Source organism: Micropterus dolomieu, linkage group LG20 (assembly GCF_021292245.1).
Source record: "Micropterus dolomieu isolate WLL.071019.BEF.003 ecotype Adirondacks linkage group LG20, ASM2129224v1, whole genome shotgun sequence".
NCBI classification, from domain to species: Eukaryota; Metazoa; Chordata; class Actinopteri; order Centrarchiformes; family Centrarchidae; genus Micropterus; species Micropterus dolomieu.
The window spans coordinates 7,958,338-7,973,352 of record NC_060169.1 but is presented as its reverse complement, the minus strand read 5'-3'; the positions used below and the strand labels follow the sequence as shown (position 1 = coordinate 7,973,352).

General features: G+C 40.9%; 1 protein-coding gene and 1 long non-coding RNA gene across 3 annotated transcripts in view; one reads left to right on the top strand and one right to left on the bottom strand.

Moving 5' to 3' along the window:
- The window catches only part of tspan4a (tetraspanin 4a), a 164,650-nt gene that overhangs the window by 100,716 nt on the left and 48,919 nt on the right, over positions 1 to 15,015 (top strand). For both annotated transcript variants that reach the window (XM_046032828.1, XM_046032827.1), the window contains one exon: positions 643 to 834. In XM_046032828.1, the coding sequence (XP_045888784.1) occupies positions 643 to 834 (192 nt within the window). The remainder of the gene's footprint in view (positions 1 to 642; positions 835 to 15,015) is intronic.
- LOC123959001 overlaps positions 1 to 15,015 on the bottom strand; it is a 58,230-nt gene that overhangs the window by 8,772 nt on the left and 34,443 nt on the right. The window lies entirely within an intron of this gene.

The following is a 15,015-nucleotide window of genomic DNA, read 5'->3' as shown; positions in this document are numbered from 1 at the left end:
ACTTTTTGAAAATATGCAAATTTTCTTGCCAGAAGTTAGATCAGAAGATTGATACCGCTCTCACACCTGTACACTAAATATGTAGCTACAGCCGGTAAGCTTAGCATAAAGACTGGAAACAGGAAAACAACTAGCCTGTCTAAAGGTAACACAATCCGCCTACCAGCACCTCTAAAGCTCGATAATAAAGACTTTACATCTCATTAATGTTGAAAATAAAAGCGCAGTGACTGACAGTAGGAGTATTTCCTGGCAGGAAACAGTTATGCTAAGCTAAGCTAACCCATTGCAGGCGGTAGCCTTATTTTTACTGGACCGAGTGGTATCAATTCTTCTCACTAACTCTCTGCAAAAAAGCAAAATAAGCATCTTCTCCCAAATGTAGAACCATTTCATTACAACTGGGTTGTTTGCAGACTCAGTTTGCTTTGCTCTGCTATCTCTGTTTATCTGTTATCCCAATTGTTGCAGCTGTTCTAAGATTTTTTCTTCCGTTTTCCCTCTCCGGCATGTAGTTTAACAAACAGAAGGCCACAACAAGTCCGCACATATTTTTGCACCACATTTGATTGTATCCCTGTTTAAGATGAGTTTGTTGTTCACACACTGACAGCTTTATGTCTTTTTGTGTTTCCCCTGTAGTTGGGAGGATGTGGTATACTGGGGGTTGGAGTTTGGCTCTCTGTGACCCAGGGAAACTTTGCTACCCTGTCATCATCCCTTCCCTCGCTGTCAGCAGCCAACCTGCTCATTGCGGTGGGGACCATCATCATGGTGATCGGCTGTCTGGGCTGTGTGGGAGCTGTCAAAGAGAGCCGTCCTCTGCTGCTGACGGTAAGTTATTTGCCAGGATGGTTTCTGATGCTATTGCTAACTTTAAACACAAGGCTGTGTTGTTGTGATAATGCAACGGTACACATTTTGTTGTTGTTGGCCTGACAAATAATATGACAAACCTTTCATGATGTCATATGCTTTGACAATCTGATACAGCATGACTTTCTATGTTTGTACACTCTATCGCCGATTGATAGGACACGCAGGTGATTTAACCTGTATGCATTGTCACATTTGCTGTTGTAAACAGCTGCTGTCTGCATGAGCTTCGTTAATGAAATATCTTGAACACAAGAAGTCTTTCATTTTACATTTGAAGTTTGTGTGTGTTAAACAGAAGTAGAGCTGCACAGTTATTAATTATCATTCGCCATCGCTTTATGGAGAAAGGAAAGATTGCATAGAAGTGACACACACAAAATCTAAGGAAGCAGTTTGAGGTTGTTAGATATGCTGCTATACTATGTATAGCATTATAAAGGTTTTTAAGTCTGACTGATGACTGTTAAAGATACTCATAACAGCTCTGCATTTTAACATCTAATGCTAACGTTAACTTCACAGACTGATGGTACATATCAATTCACACATTCGCTGCGAATCCTGAAGGCCAGGATTCAGAATATTTAAGCTTTAAACAATGATATGACATGTTTATTGTATCATTGTTTAACTGGGACTACTGACCACTATTAGTTTACACTTGACAGCTACAGAGCTAGCTGCCAACCGCTTGTCTGAAAGTGACGTGATGTGATCAGCTAACGCCATTTATCTAGAGGATGATCCACCACTGCAAGAAGCCTATCCCTTCATACATCAAAATAATGCAGTTTTTGAGAGAAACCACCTTTGACCAAGTTTTAATAGTACTGCATGTAATTAATTAACATTAATTACATGCAGCAGTAGTTTTTGCCATAGAAACTGATGATCATAACAATAGTTTTCACCTTCAGGTTGTGAAAATAAAGTAAATGATGGTGTAACTGTTACATTAGACTCACAAGCAAAATAATTGAAAATGACACATAACTTTATTGACTGCAAAATGGGCTGTTATGGCTGCAACATAATCCTTGGTATGACAACATCATGGAAATGATCCAGAGGAAGAGATAGACCATTGTGTTTAACCAAATACAGAAGACTTGCTCTGAAATCTCACAAAAGGTGAGTTGTTGCAGGAAGAGGATGGTGGAACATGAGTCAGTAAGCCATCTCACAAAAAAAAAATAAAAATTATAATTTTATCTTTTAGTAAGATAACCTACATAACATAAACAAGTTGTACGTTCATTCAACTACAGCAACTACGCAACTCTCCTCCCCTTAATGGCAATAAAGGGGCACTGATGATTTCTTGCTGTTTCCTGTTGCCACAATGGAACTTGTGAAATAGTTTTTCACAGGAAACCCTCCAGATCGCCATTTCCATCACTGCCAAAACATTCTTACTCCCAACTTGTCGCATATGGACGCTTGGTCAAGACCCCTAAGTGTCACTTTTTAACACCCTGGGTAAATGTTTAGTAAAATTTTTGGATGTGTAGGTCTCCACGGTCAAGTTATCAACAATCAATATGCAACGTCCAGTCTGGTTTGCAATAATAAACATGCAATGTCAGGTAAAACTTTCAAAATAAAACTAGTTGTTAATGTTATAAAATTTTGCAGTTTGGTTTGGTTTAGGCAACAAAACTACTTGGTTGGGTTTAGAAAAAGTTCTTGGTTATGGTTAAAAAACTTAACTTACATAAGTTAAGGGGCTTTATGTAGTTTTTCAATGAAATCACTTATTTCAGTCAGGATAAATTTCATCAAAGACTGATATTGCGGAATTGCATTTAAATTTGGTGGTATGGCTCTGTTCTGGGAGGACACCTCTCTGCCTTTCCACATGCCTATGTGGAAAAGGCATTAGGTAGGAAGAGCACCTCCCTGCCCGTCCACGTGCATACATTGAAAACCCGAGGCAGAGAGCCGCAGTAAAGAACCCCTGTACAGAACAGAGCAGGCATATGCAATTTACATGTTTAATCAGATACTAGATGGGCACTGAAGCATGGTGGTAAACGGGCCTGGGGCTGAAGACCATACTGTTTGTTATCAGGATGCACCTCTGCAGCTCTGTGTCGCCACCAGCACACGAACAGAGAACAAATCGCAGAGACACGATGAAGTAAAAGTAGCTCTAAGCTACTGCAGAATGTGCAAGAAAACCTAAAGAGTAAAAGACAACTTTGTCGATACATCTATTAAACGAGCATAACGTAGAGAAGGGGTTAATTGATCCACTCTGTCCACATCTTTCATCCTGTTATTAAAGCACACCGCACTAACACTAGCTTGGCAAAGCTAAACCAGCTAAATGAAAGCTGTCTGTAGTCTAAAGCTTGATTTATACTCCTGCGTAGGGTCTACGTGCGTAGCTGCACCGTAGGCTATGCACGTAGCCAGACATCTATACTTGTGCGTCCGTGTGTCCGTCAATCTGGCACTTGCCATGTAGCTTCAATCTGCACATTGTTACCTGCAGTGAATCACGCAGAGACAGAGGGAAGGATGACAGGAGCCAGCTGCCTGAACTGCATCTGTGTGGCATAGCGACATGACGCCAAGAGTGCAACAGTGTGACGGCACGTGTTAGCATTTTTGATTCTATTCGGCCAAATTCATTCCCCGATATACTTCAGATAATGAGATCGCTCACTGCTTCAATTGGTTTTGTTTCGTCCACGAGCGGCTCTCTGCGCCATTTTGTTGCAGGCGAGGGTGTACTCTGTCACTGCTTCACCTGGGGCTGACATCTACACCAGTTCCCCCCACCCCACCTCATCCCTTCAGTTTGGTGAGGCGGGAACGGTTGCTCGTCATTCTGGTAGAAGTGATGTCGAAAGTGACAGTGCCCTGGCCTGTACTTCTGGTCTGGGTGTCTCTATCACAAGGGTTAAGCATCATATGCGCGATGCTGGTGTTGGACTAGCCTCTCCAGGTTTGGCTCCTGAAAGGGAGAGGCAGACACAGGCTGGTCTATCCGCTGAGGTCGTATAGACACCCCAAGCAGCGGGCAGTCTCCACCACGTCTTGCTGTAAATCTAAGTGGTTGGGCTTTCAGCGCTGATGCATTGAGAGGGAGACGGATCCATCCTTTCTACTAACGAGTGTTTTGTCACCAAACACATCGGTAGAATCAATTAAGTTCCACCCGTTGACATTTTGTTGATTTTGTAAAAGCAATTAAAGAGCAACCATGTGGATTAAATGAGTTAGCAAACACTAACTGGTGGAAAAGTAAAAGTTAGGACAGCTTAACAGTTCTCCTAAAGTTAGGAGAGTTTATTTAAGATTTTACAAAGTTAGGATGCTTCTGTAATGCTTCTGTAACCCTTTTCTTATCTAAAATTAGGAAAAGAATATTGACTTAGGAACTGTTAATCTGTAATGGCCTTTTTCCTAAATCAGTTCCTAACCCTTATTACAATGGTTACCAAGCAGTTAGGATAGGATCTGCCGGTTAGGAACTTTCTGTAATATGGCCCCTGGTGACTACTGGGTGTAGAGGGGGAACATACAGTGGCGGTGCCTGACGTTCCAGTGGGCAGTCCAGGTGTTAATGGTCAGGCCAAGCCTATCAGGTCCTGGCCTATTGGTCCAGCGACCTTCTCAGGGGTGACCTACCATTCTGTCCCTGCCAGTGGCCAACCGGGTTGGTGTGGTAGACTTTGGCTTGTTGCGGGTAGAGCAAATAGTCATCGGGCTCCACCCACTGTACCCATAGAGTCCAGTAGAGGGCGGACCCTGTGTGAGATAGAACAAAGGTTACGATATGGTAACCCTAGTTCTATAAGCACAGGCGGAGCCCTCTACCGATGAGCACTGACGCTCCTACACCATATGCTGAAGAGGTGTTCAGATGATGAGGCAGTAGGAACACTACTATTTATACGTCAAGCACATATCGGTAGCGATGTCCTATTTGTCGGCTACGTGCACAATAAAAATTTACTGGGCAAGTGCGTGCTTGTGATTGGAGGAGGTAGTACCCATAGAGTCCAGTAGAGGGCTCCGCATGTGCTTATAGAACTAGGGTTACCATATCGGAACCTTCGTTTTGGCTTTCCATATTACTTCGAGGTTTTAAAGTGGCAGACTGGGATGCACTCTGTGAGCCACATGGAGAGGACATAGATTAGATAGGCTTACTGAGTGCATCACAGACTAACTTCTGTGTGGACTGCACTGTCCCAACAAAAACTGTCCATTGTTACTCAAATAACAAACTGTGGATAACCAAGGACTGGTTCTGGATCATCTGCGGCCCATGGTCTTGCTCATGCTCTTCTGGACCCCCTCCAGTTTGCGTACCAGCACCTACTGGGAGTTGAGGACGCCATCAACCGGCTCAACCGGATTTACGCCCTCCTGGACAAGCCGGCGAGCACAATGACGGTCATGTATTTTTCACTTCTCCAGTGCTTTCAACACCCTTCAGCCGGTTAGACAGCGTGGTCAGCAACACCGGAGGTCCCGCTGGGGACTGTCCTCTCTCCCTTTCTCCTCACCATCTACACCACAGACTTCAACTACCACACAGAGTCCTGCCATCTTCAGAAGTATTCTGATGACTCTGCTGTGGTTGGATGTATCAGCAAGGGTGATGAGACTGAGTACAGGGTTGTGTTGGGTGACTTTGTCACATGGTGCGAGCAGAACCATCAGCAGCTCAACATGACAAACTGGACTGGGCCAAGAACACCCAAGCCCTCTACTGGAAGGGCCAGAGTTGTCTCTATTTTCTGAGGAGGCTGAGGTCATTCAACATCTACCGGACGATGCTGAGGATGTTTTATGAGTCTGTTGTGGCCAGTGCTATCCTGTTTGCAGTTGCATGCTGGGGCAGCAGATTGAGGGTAGCGGAGGCTAACAGACTCAACAAACGGATCCAGAAGGCCAGTGACATTGTGGGAGTGGAGCTGGACTCTCTGGTGGTGTCAGAGAGCAGGATGCTGTCCAAGCAACATGTCATCTTGGACAATTTCTCCTCCCCATTCCATGACGTGCTGCTCAAACACAGGAACATTTTCAGTGGAAGGCCCATCCCCGCAAAATGCCCCACAGAGCGCCACAGGAAGTCATTCCTGCCTGTGGTCATCAAGCTCTTTAACTCCCTCCCTCTAAGTGTCTGACACACGGGACCATAGTTATTAAACCTTATTATTTTTGTGTTTAATAATTAATGTGCAATATTCTCTGCTGCAATTCTGCTGCTATTTATTCACTATTACTGTTTACCATAACAATTCTTTAATGTGTAAATATGTACATATCCACACTCCTTTATATGTTTCTTTATATTTAGGTTTCTTTATCTACCTACTTTCTATTATTATTTCTATTGCTTATGCCTTGATGTGACAAAACAATTTCCCCACAAGTATCAATAAAGTATTTCTGATTCTGATACTTCACCAGCTAACGCGATCCATATTACTATCCTGTGGACCACGGTTACGATGTCAAAGTGTTGATATTAGCCTTCAAGAAAGGATGTAACGCTACAAAGCAAATGTGGATCAATTCATTTATACTAGCCTTGATGCAAGGCAGGCGCAGCCAGCTTCTTTAGCATGGATCTATCACTGTTTGCTTTGTAACGTTCAATTTAGATTTATAGATGTTTACCAATACTCAGGTAAACAGCTTCTCCACTGTCTGAGTCGCTGTAACTTATGTGACCCACATAATAAACAATAATGTAACATAACAGGACAACAACACAGTGGAAGACCCATTCACTACAGTAATGATACTTACTGGAATCTAACTATTATAAAGTGTGGCAACAATCTCATTTATAATATTAATTCTAGCTCACTAACCTATTTTCGAAATTTCACTCACCATCTTATTCTGACTTTTCTGTTATTTACTATACACCTGCTTTTAGCATTCATAAATGACGCCACAGGGCTTCCCCTAGTGCGTTACAAACTGACGCCAACGGTTCTTGACCATGCGTCCATATCTGATGTGAGTGAGAACAGGTTGTCAATTCTGGCAAAGTTGTCTTACAAAAGCTTAGAAGCTCATGTCTGCAGCAATACTTCCTTTCATAGCAGCATAAACAGTCTATGTTCAATAGCAAGTTTCCCTAGAGCGAGGTGAAGACCTCAAGCACAAGGTGTACCGACAAGCAGGTGCATTCCCCTTAAACTGTCGCGGTTGTGCTCGCCTCACGCACACGCCCGCCCGCTGCCGAAGTTGAATTGTCTTGAACTTTTTGCACATGACGCGCAGCACAAATCATTGGAGGAGAGACTGATCTTCGCTGTTTGTGAGTTTCTAGAATCTATTACTGTTTACTGAATAGGACATCAACAGGAGGGAATTCACATGGCAGAGCATCCCTGCAAAACTAGATGAAGGCCTATCAGGTAAAGTTATGTAGCCTATAATTTTAACTTAACTTAAATACAGCTACAGCTGTGTAGTGCACAGAAGCCATTGCCATGGTTACTCTCAATAGAGCGCCTGCTGTTTACTCGCGGAGCGCTGTCTTGTTCTCCCACCAACATCCAGCGTAGTCTGTCGAAGCCTCCCTCCACTGCTTGTTTTCGTGGGCGATTTACAGGCTGATCAACATCCCAACCCTCCTGTGACCCATGGTTTTACTGTATTTGTATTCAGATCCAGTGAGCAACGGACTTTCAAAATAATAATAATTTTTAAAAAACTGCGTTAACGTGCGATAAAATAATTATCGGTGTTAATTAATTAATTAATGCGTTAACAAGATAATGACACATTCAGGTGCCCAGCCCTAAATAAATATTATATTTTTCATAGCCAACTCCAGGCATCCATGGGCTTCTGGGATAAAACTCCACTGCAGTTTATGGACCATATGGGGACCTAACTTTGTTGTTAGATCTTAGATCCACCCCAGAACTCCCACTGACATGGCTGCTCTTTTTTTATTCCATTTTATGTCTGGAGATATTTTTAACAGCTTCAGTAATCTCAGTAGAGCAGCCTCTGCTTGTTTGTTTGGGGGTTTAACAGCTGTTGTCAGTCATGTTGAAATACTGACAACACTGTTGTAATCAGAACAGAGCAGTGCGAGACCACATGACCATTACCATGTTTCAACCAATGGGGTCAAAACAATGTTTATATTCTATAATAAAAGAATCTCACTCATATATCACTTATGAACTTGTTTTCAGTAGATGTAGTACTACAGAATGCAAAAGTGCTTAAGTAGAATCATAACAATGCTGATGCTGATGCTGTAAAGTCTGACATGGCAATGATTTAAATAGAATTCTGATGTTTTTTAACTGTTATTTTATAAGTCTTGTATATTTGCATTTCAAGTGACTAAATCTCTTTCATTTCTGTCAAAATTGCATTTATATATGTGTGCTGGTTATTTTTAAAAGCTACAGTAGAAATGGGGAAATTCCCACTATCCAGCATTTAAATTTATGGAGAAGCTACAAACGCAATGGACAAGAGTCAAGATATCATAAAAGTATTTTTCTAAATAAACAGCTGTTTAAGAGCTGTCTGCCATGATGAATTTTGATAGGATATGAGTTTACAGCATGAGGGGGTTACACTTGACTGATCTGAATTTGCCATGGGATAAGAGATATATACTTACTAATATGCAAATCAGGGCCCAGGAAGTGTTTTACATCAAATATCAAACATTTTTATGCTCTTTTTTGTACACATTTTGAGTGAAGCTCCAATTTCAAACCAGGCCTCCCTGATAAAGTGTCCTCACAAGATTGAAATATTTTGATAAACAAATAAGCTTGTGTACTCAAGCACTGACACTGCGCAGCATTTATCAAAAAGAATAATTCTGTGTGGGGAAAAAACAGCATTAATCATTAGAAAAATGGCACAGCAGGAGTAAGCAATTATGAGCTCTGTGGGAATAAGTGTGAGTGTCGTTAGCGTGATCCATGACATTTTCCCCACAGTGACCAGACGAATTCCTGCACTGTGTCAATATAATGAGAACTGGTGAATTATGAGCCTCCTTTAATGAGTGACAGAGCAGTCCGTTACTCATGGAGATTAGAAAAGACTTCCCTCCCTTCAAATTTCGGGGCTAATTAGCATGTTGATCACTGATGAGGGACTGTAACGTTGCTGTGAGATATTCGAGGAATTACTGTTGCGCTCTGTGCTGGCAAAAGTATTATTGCCTTTTATGTCCATTTGTAGCCAGAGTTACTGGTTTACAGTTTTCAAAATATGCTTTTGTAATTCTTTGATCTCGATGACTTAAAATACATTTTTTTATCTTTTACATGAATGCACTTCATACAAACATTTCTTTAACACAAAGCCAGTCAGTCCCTCGTGTAAGCTTCGGTCTTGATGTTTGGCAGCAATATTGCAGCAGTCTTTCGACAAAGCTACCAAAAAGGAATGATGGTTGTAATATCACTGTGGAAACGTATCAGTCAAAAGATAAAAAAAGCCCTGACATACTTGCTTTTTTAACAATGTGTAGGCGTCAGAGATGGGGACTCTAGTTTGGGACTCGGACTCGAGTCCGACTTAAAGGAGACCTATTATACTGCTTTTCCAGTTCTATATTGTACTTCTGTGACTCCTGGATGCCAGCTTTGCATGATTCAAAGTTCAAAAAAATAACTCTGTCTTATCCGGGTCCTCATGCAGGCCTTCATTTCAGCCCCTGTCTGAACTGTAGATGCTCCTGTCTCTTTATTCCCCTCCCCCCTCAAAGACCTGAAGCATGTTACCAGGCTATTGTTGTCGCTGAGCGGTACAGGCAGACTGAGCGTTGCTGTGTTAGCAAATAGCAAACAGGTAACAGCATACTGTATATGGAACACCGGCTCTGTCTGGCTCCGTGTGTCGTAGAACGGAGATGTTGGTAGAAAAAACAGTTCAAAACAGAGTTTTTGCTCACAGGGATTTCTTTTAAATACTTCTTTGGCCATGTTTAACATGAACATCCAACATTGTAACATTGTAGATAAGTCATAAAATATGGAAAAGCATAATAGGTCTCCTTTAAGTTGCACACACAGTGACTTCACACTTGACTTGAGACTCATCCTCAAAAGACTTAAGACTCGGACTTGAAGTGCGGGACTCGTGCACAATGTTTATTTTTAGGAAACCTCTGATGAGCTTGCTGTTATTCCCCTCCCTCCGTTATCTATAACCTACCTACGTTACACGTAGTATCACCGGCAGCTGCTGTGCCGTTCATCATAAACTTTGACTTTAAAACTTCATACAACAAGGCCCCAAAAAAGAAGCCCTGGACTCAAAATAGGTTAGTAACCTGAGGTTAGTAAATATGTTTAACTCAGCTGTAGCCATCTAACGTTAGCTAGCTTCTTGCTTTAGCTACAACCTACGAGGGGTTAACTCCGACTGTCGTTCCTTATGAAAAGATGAATGAGTGTTTGTTTACTCGCCAAACACGTAATCATTTACTGGCTGGCTGCCATCACATTAATTATTAACGTCGGCTGCAAACAGGTTACAGATTTATTGTTGATCATGTAACGTTACAGTTTAGTTAATATTAAACTGGGTCTGAGTCAGCGGGTTGTATTGACTTACAGTATTTAATAAGCTGTCATTAATTGCATTTCACATTACATGCTTATGCTCTGTAAGTGAAAAACAAGTTTCAGTTACAGAATCCTTTATCACTATGCAGTGTTATAAGCAGCCTGGATTGCAGGTGATACAACATTCATTATAACCAGATCAGGGCTGGATCATCCCTCGCCGACACCGGATTATCTTCCTTGACAACCTCGGAATTTGCACAATGTAATCAAACCAAACATAACGAACCTCAAGGTTTTGATTTTATTGATTTTATTTTATATTCCATAATCTACTTTTTTAAGTCTACAGCTGACCTTCTTCTTCTTCTTTTGCATTTAATGGCGGTTGGCAAACCAACTGCATACCGCCACCACCTGGGCTGGTGTGTGGAACAGGAGCTTTCTGCTGACCTGCCGGTCAGATCGACACACTGCTCCCACGTTCATGTGCTGAATTGCATCTCGCGTACACGTAGCGTTAATTTCTGGAGACATGCACAACCTACGCTCCAAAGGAACGCAGGACACGCGTGGCAGCCATCTTATGTACCCAAACAGTAGTTAAAAGCAAGTATATATTTAGACCTATTTTCACTTCTTACTATGAATGATGCAAACACTATTCATTAGAACAATAAAATTGCAAACAGATGTAAGGAGGTATTTCAGGTGTCCAAGATTCTTGAAGTAAAACAATTTCTCCATAGACAGTATTAGGTGACTATTTGGAGCTCTTCCAAGACTCAGACAGACATGAAACTCTCCCACTTCAATCATCAGCATGACAGCTACAACCCTGCCAGCCTAAGGAGAAAAGTCGGATATGTCTCCCAAGGTGCACTTGGGTCAATAACATCCTATCACTGAGCATACAATTCGCTTGTGTCTGCTACTGACAGCAAGTGAAAGCTAAAGTTTACAGTGTGTATAGGAACCTGTTCAAATATCCAGCCATTAAATCTGTTCAGTTTCAATACTAAGGTGCAATATTTTAGTTCCCAATTACAACAACAAAGCATTTTTATTTGCTACCACTCTGATTTGTGCCTCTGATGGGCTTCTTCTCCATAGCAACAGAAGTGTACTGGAGTTCTGTCATCACTTGAACCCCCTACTTTTCGGTCTTACAAGTATAAATAAAGAGAGATAACATATTAATTAGTGAGCTTTAGAGATACTAGTTGGTGCATTTTGATGCCTTTGGACAGAGCCAACCTCGCAGACACATCTAGCTGTCTCTGCCTGTCTTTATGCTGCATTCATGTGCTCCTCGGATGGTCCCATTTCCCTAATTGGGAAGTTGTTCTTCCGACTTTGGTGAGTTCATGTGCTTTAAGTCGGAATGTGGAAATAACATGGATGCTACTATAAAGATGTGTTGGATTTGTATTATTATGCTTTTTCCCATGCTGTTTGGATTTGCCATTTCTGTTTGGTTTTCATTTCATTTTATGGAATTTCTTCATCTAGTGGAAATCATAAAGAGTCATGGTAAAACATTTTCGATTTTCCTGCCAAACAGCATACTTTTTCATTAATTGCATGTCATTGTCCAACCAGTAGAGACCTAATCTATCTATCTATCTACAATGTGCTACGATACCAACTGGCTAATGCACATGGTAAGCATGATGATGGAACCCTTTGATCGTTGATTGGACACTTGCCTTAGTTATGACCTTACGTCCAAACTAGCTAGGTTATACCCCAAGTAATCGTGGTGCAAACAACAGTAGCTGATTTAGTTACATACTAATAAGTTGTTACTAAGCCTCTAGTGTTGACTTTACAACCGAACTTACACACAGCTGGGGCAACCCAGCGCAGTTGTAGAAGTCTTCAACTCGTTATAACTAATAATTAAGGACTTGTTTATTTCTCAACGGTCACTGTGACTGTTGTGTTTTGGTCACAAATACATGTTATAGAGAAACACTTTTTGATTGATGAAGTTTTTCAGGTGCTTTAAAGAAAGCAGTGTTTTCAATGCACTCAAATCATAAAATCAGATTTCAATACCATGTGTTTTTAAGCCATTTGGGGACAGTGAATTTCTCTCATTAGGTTAATGTGTAATTAAAGTCATGTTTTACGCTAGTGAATTCAGACAGTCAATACTAGTGTCAAGTGACACAGAGGTGGTGTGATGGGTCTGTGACCTAATCAGCCCACAAATTAGTTGGAAAGGTGAGGTTACTCTAGTGGAAATGGAAGCCGATTGTTTACACTGAGCAGCTTTACACAGGCGTGAGATATAGAGTCTGTGAAAATGATTAGACCCACAACATAAAAAGAACAAGGCTATCACCTCAAAGGCTTCCCTCCATGTACGCTCAAGGCAGCAAGATCCCAAAAGATATTGATTTTGGAGGCGCTGATGGACTGTGTGCCTGACATGGCTGATTCACCAGTCTTACTGGTCATTCCACAAAGAGCCACTGTGTTGTTATCACTGCGCGGAAATCACATCATGGATGAACATGTAGGAATCAATCCCTGTGCCTGGACTTTGATTATAGTTCTCATCCTGAAGCCTTGCTAAAGCATCAATCTCTGCTAGACAGGGATATCAGCACTGCTGGCGGAACAAGATATAACACAACATGAGTACATGTAAGGGGGCCTCTGGAGTGGGTTATATACATTTTCATAATGCATGCAATGTATATCTAGAAGTGTTCCTCAGAAACAAAGTCTACTTAAATGCAGAATAAATATTACACCATAAATCATAACTCTCAAGTGACTAATTGCAACACTGTTTTCTGTGCTATGGACTGCTCTGCTGCAATAAAACAAGCTGCAAACATGAAAATACTTGAAGAAAAACTGTTCTTGTCCTTGAGAGTTGGTGTCCACAAGGTTTCTGTTTCCCTCCTGAAGGTGTCTGTTCGATCTAGACTAACTGTGCCCCATTAGCTCTCATAATACAGAGGGGTCTGAGAGGTCTTAAAGGAGCACTTAGCTGAGTTTTATCTCTCTTGTGATAGACTGACATGATAATATATACCATTACACGCGTCAATACTATGTATCTCATAGGCCTGCACAAGGAGAACAGTAGCGAGAGAAAATACTGTACAGCTTTCTTGGTTTCAAATTCTTAGTGTTATCTGGTGATGAGAGTACTTGAGGGCAAAAATGAATCTTTCTATTGCTCTGCCTGTGAGTACATGATCAGGGTAAGGATTTCAGGGAGTTTCTCTAGATACAGAGAGTATTACACACACACACAAAACAGACACATATATGCAGTATTATGCAGTGCACTGTGATGGTCCTGAAGAGATGGAAGATTGCAGCAAATCACCTTCTCTGCAGAGTGAATGATATGCTGTGTTTAAAGTAAAGTAAATGTAAAATCAGTCACAGGGACCACTTTTTAAGCAAAACAAGTAGCTACTTTTACTTTAGATACTTTAATTTTGCTTATAATTCTTCTCCTACCACTGACACTACATAGCAATACGTTTTTAAAAAATCGGCAGAATTTCTGAACATAAGAATGTTGTTTGACAGTTTAGTAAGCTGTAAAGATGTTTTGCACCATAAAAAAAACTGTTTATAGACCTGCTTTGTTTCCTTTTATTCTGATCTCCTATAAATCTTTCCTGTAGTTATGCTGCTGGAAGCCACTGCTACAAACAGAATAACATATTTCAGTTTGAATAATGACAATCCAGGAAAAACATATTGAGCCTGCTTTGGTCCTTTTGTAATGGGATCTGAGTCTTTGTTTATAATAATTTATCACAGTGAGACACCAAGCACACACCAGCTCAAAACAACGCCAGCTTCACTTTTCTAGCTGATTCTAGCTGAGATATACTGTATCCATGTACATTTACACAAACTTTACTTTTAACACAGATGCAAATGTATGTAACTGCCTGCTGTGTCTGTCACATAAACAAGTATGTCATTAAAGTCTTTTTACAGCCTGCCTAATTATGCTGTTTGTATTTTACCTCTCAATTTAACCTTTTTTACTCAGAAAAGTAAAGTTTTCACCCAGCTGTTTAGATAATTTTTACTGTTATTAAGATGACTGGGAAGTTGTTTTTGTCCTTTTAAATGAATTATGTTTCATAAAGGAAGCAACAGCTTCAGAACGATTCTTATACACTTGACTTAATTGGCACACTGTTATTGCTTTTTTCATCATTAGCCTTTTCACACAGTTCAGTACAAAGCGATTCATCATTTATAGTTCATTTCTGCAACCCATCTGATAGTACTAAACCATTCAATTGAGCAGTTTGAAATTCCTCAAGCTAATTCAATACCTTTCTTGTAGTATATTATAAAAGCAAATGCAATGCCGTCTTCTGCCATGAAATGATCCCATTGCATCTGGCTTTTGCCTGTGGTCTAAAGAAGAGGAGTAAAATTTCTTATTAAGAGCAGATTAATGAGGAAATATTCAGAAAGCCACAGGGGATGGGTCTGTTTGTTTCCAAGTGCTGGTAAGTATCCGTTTCTCATTCTTAATGATGTCCCTTTGCTCTCTGGTATGGTCTCGAATAAACACCTAAGAATGTAATAGAGCAAAGAGGCACTT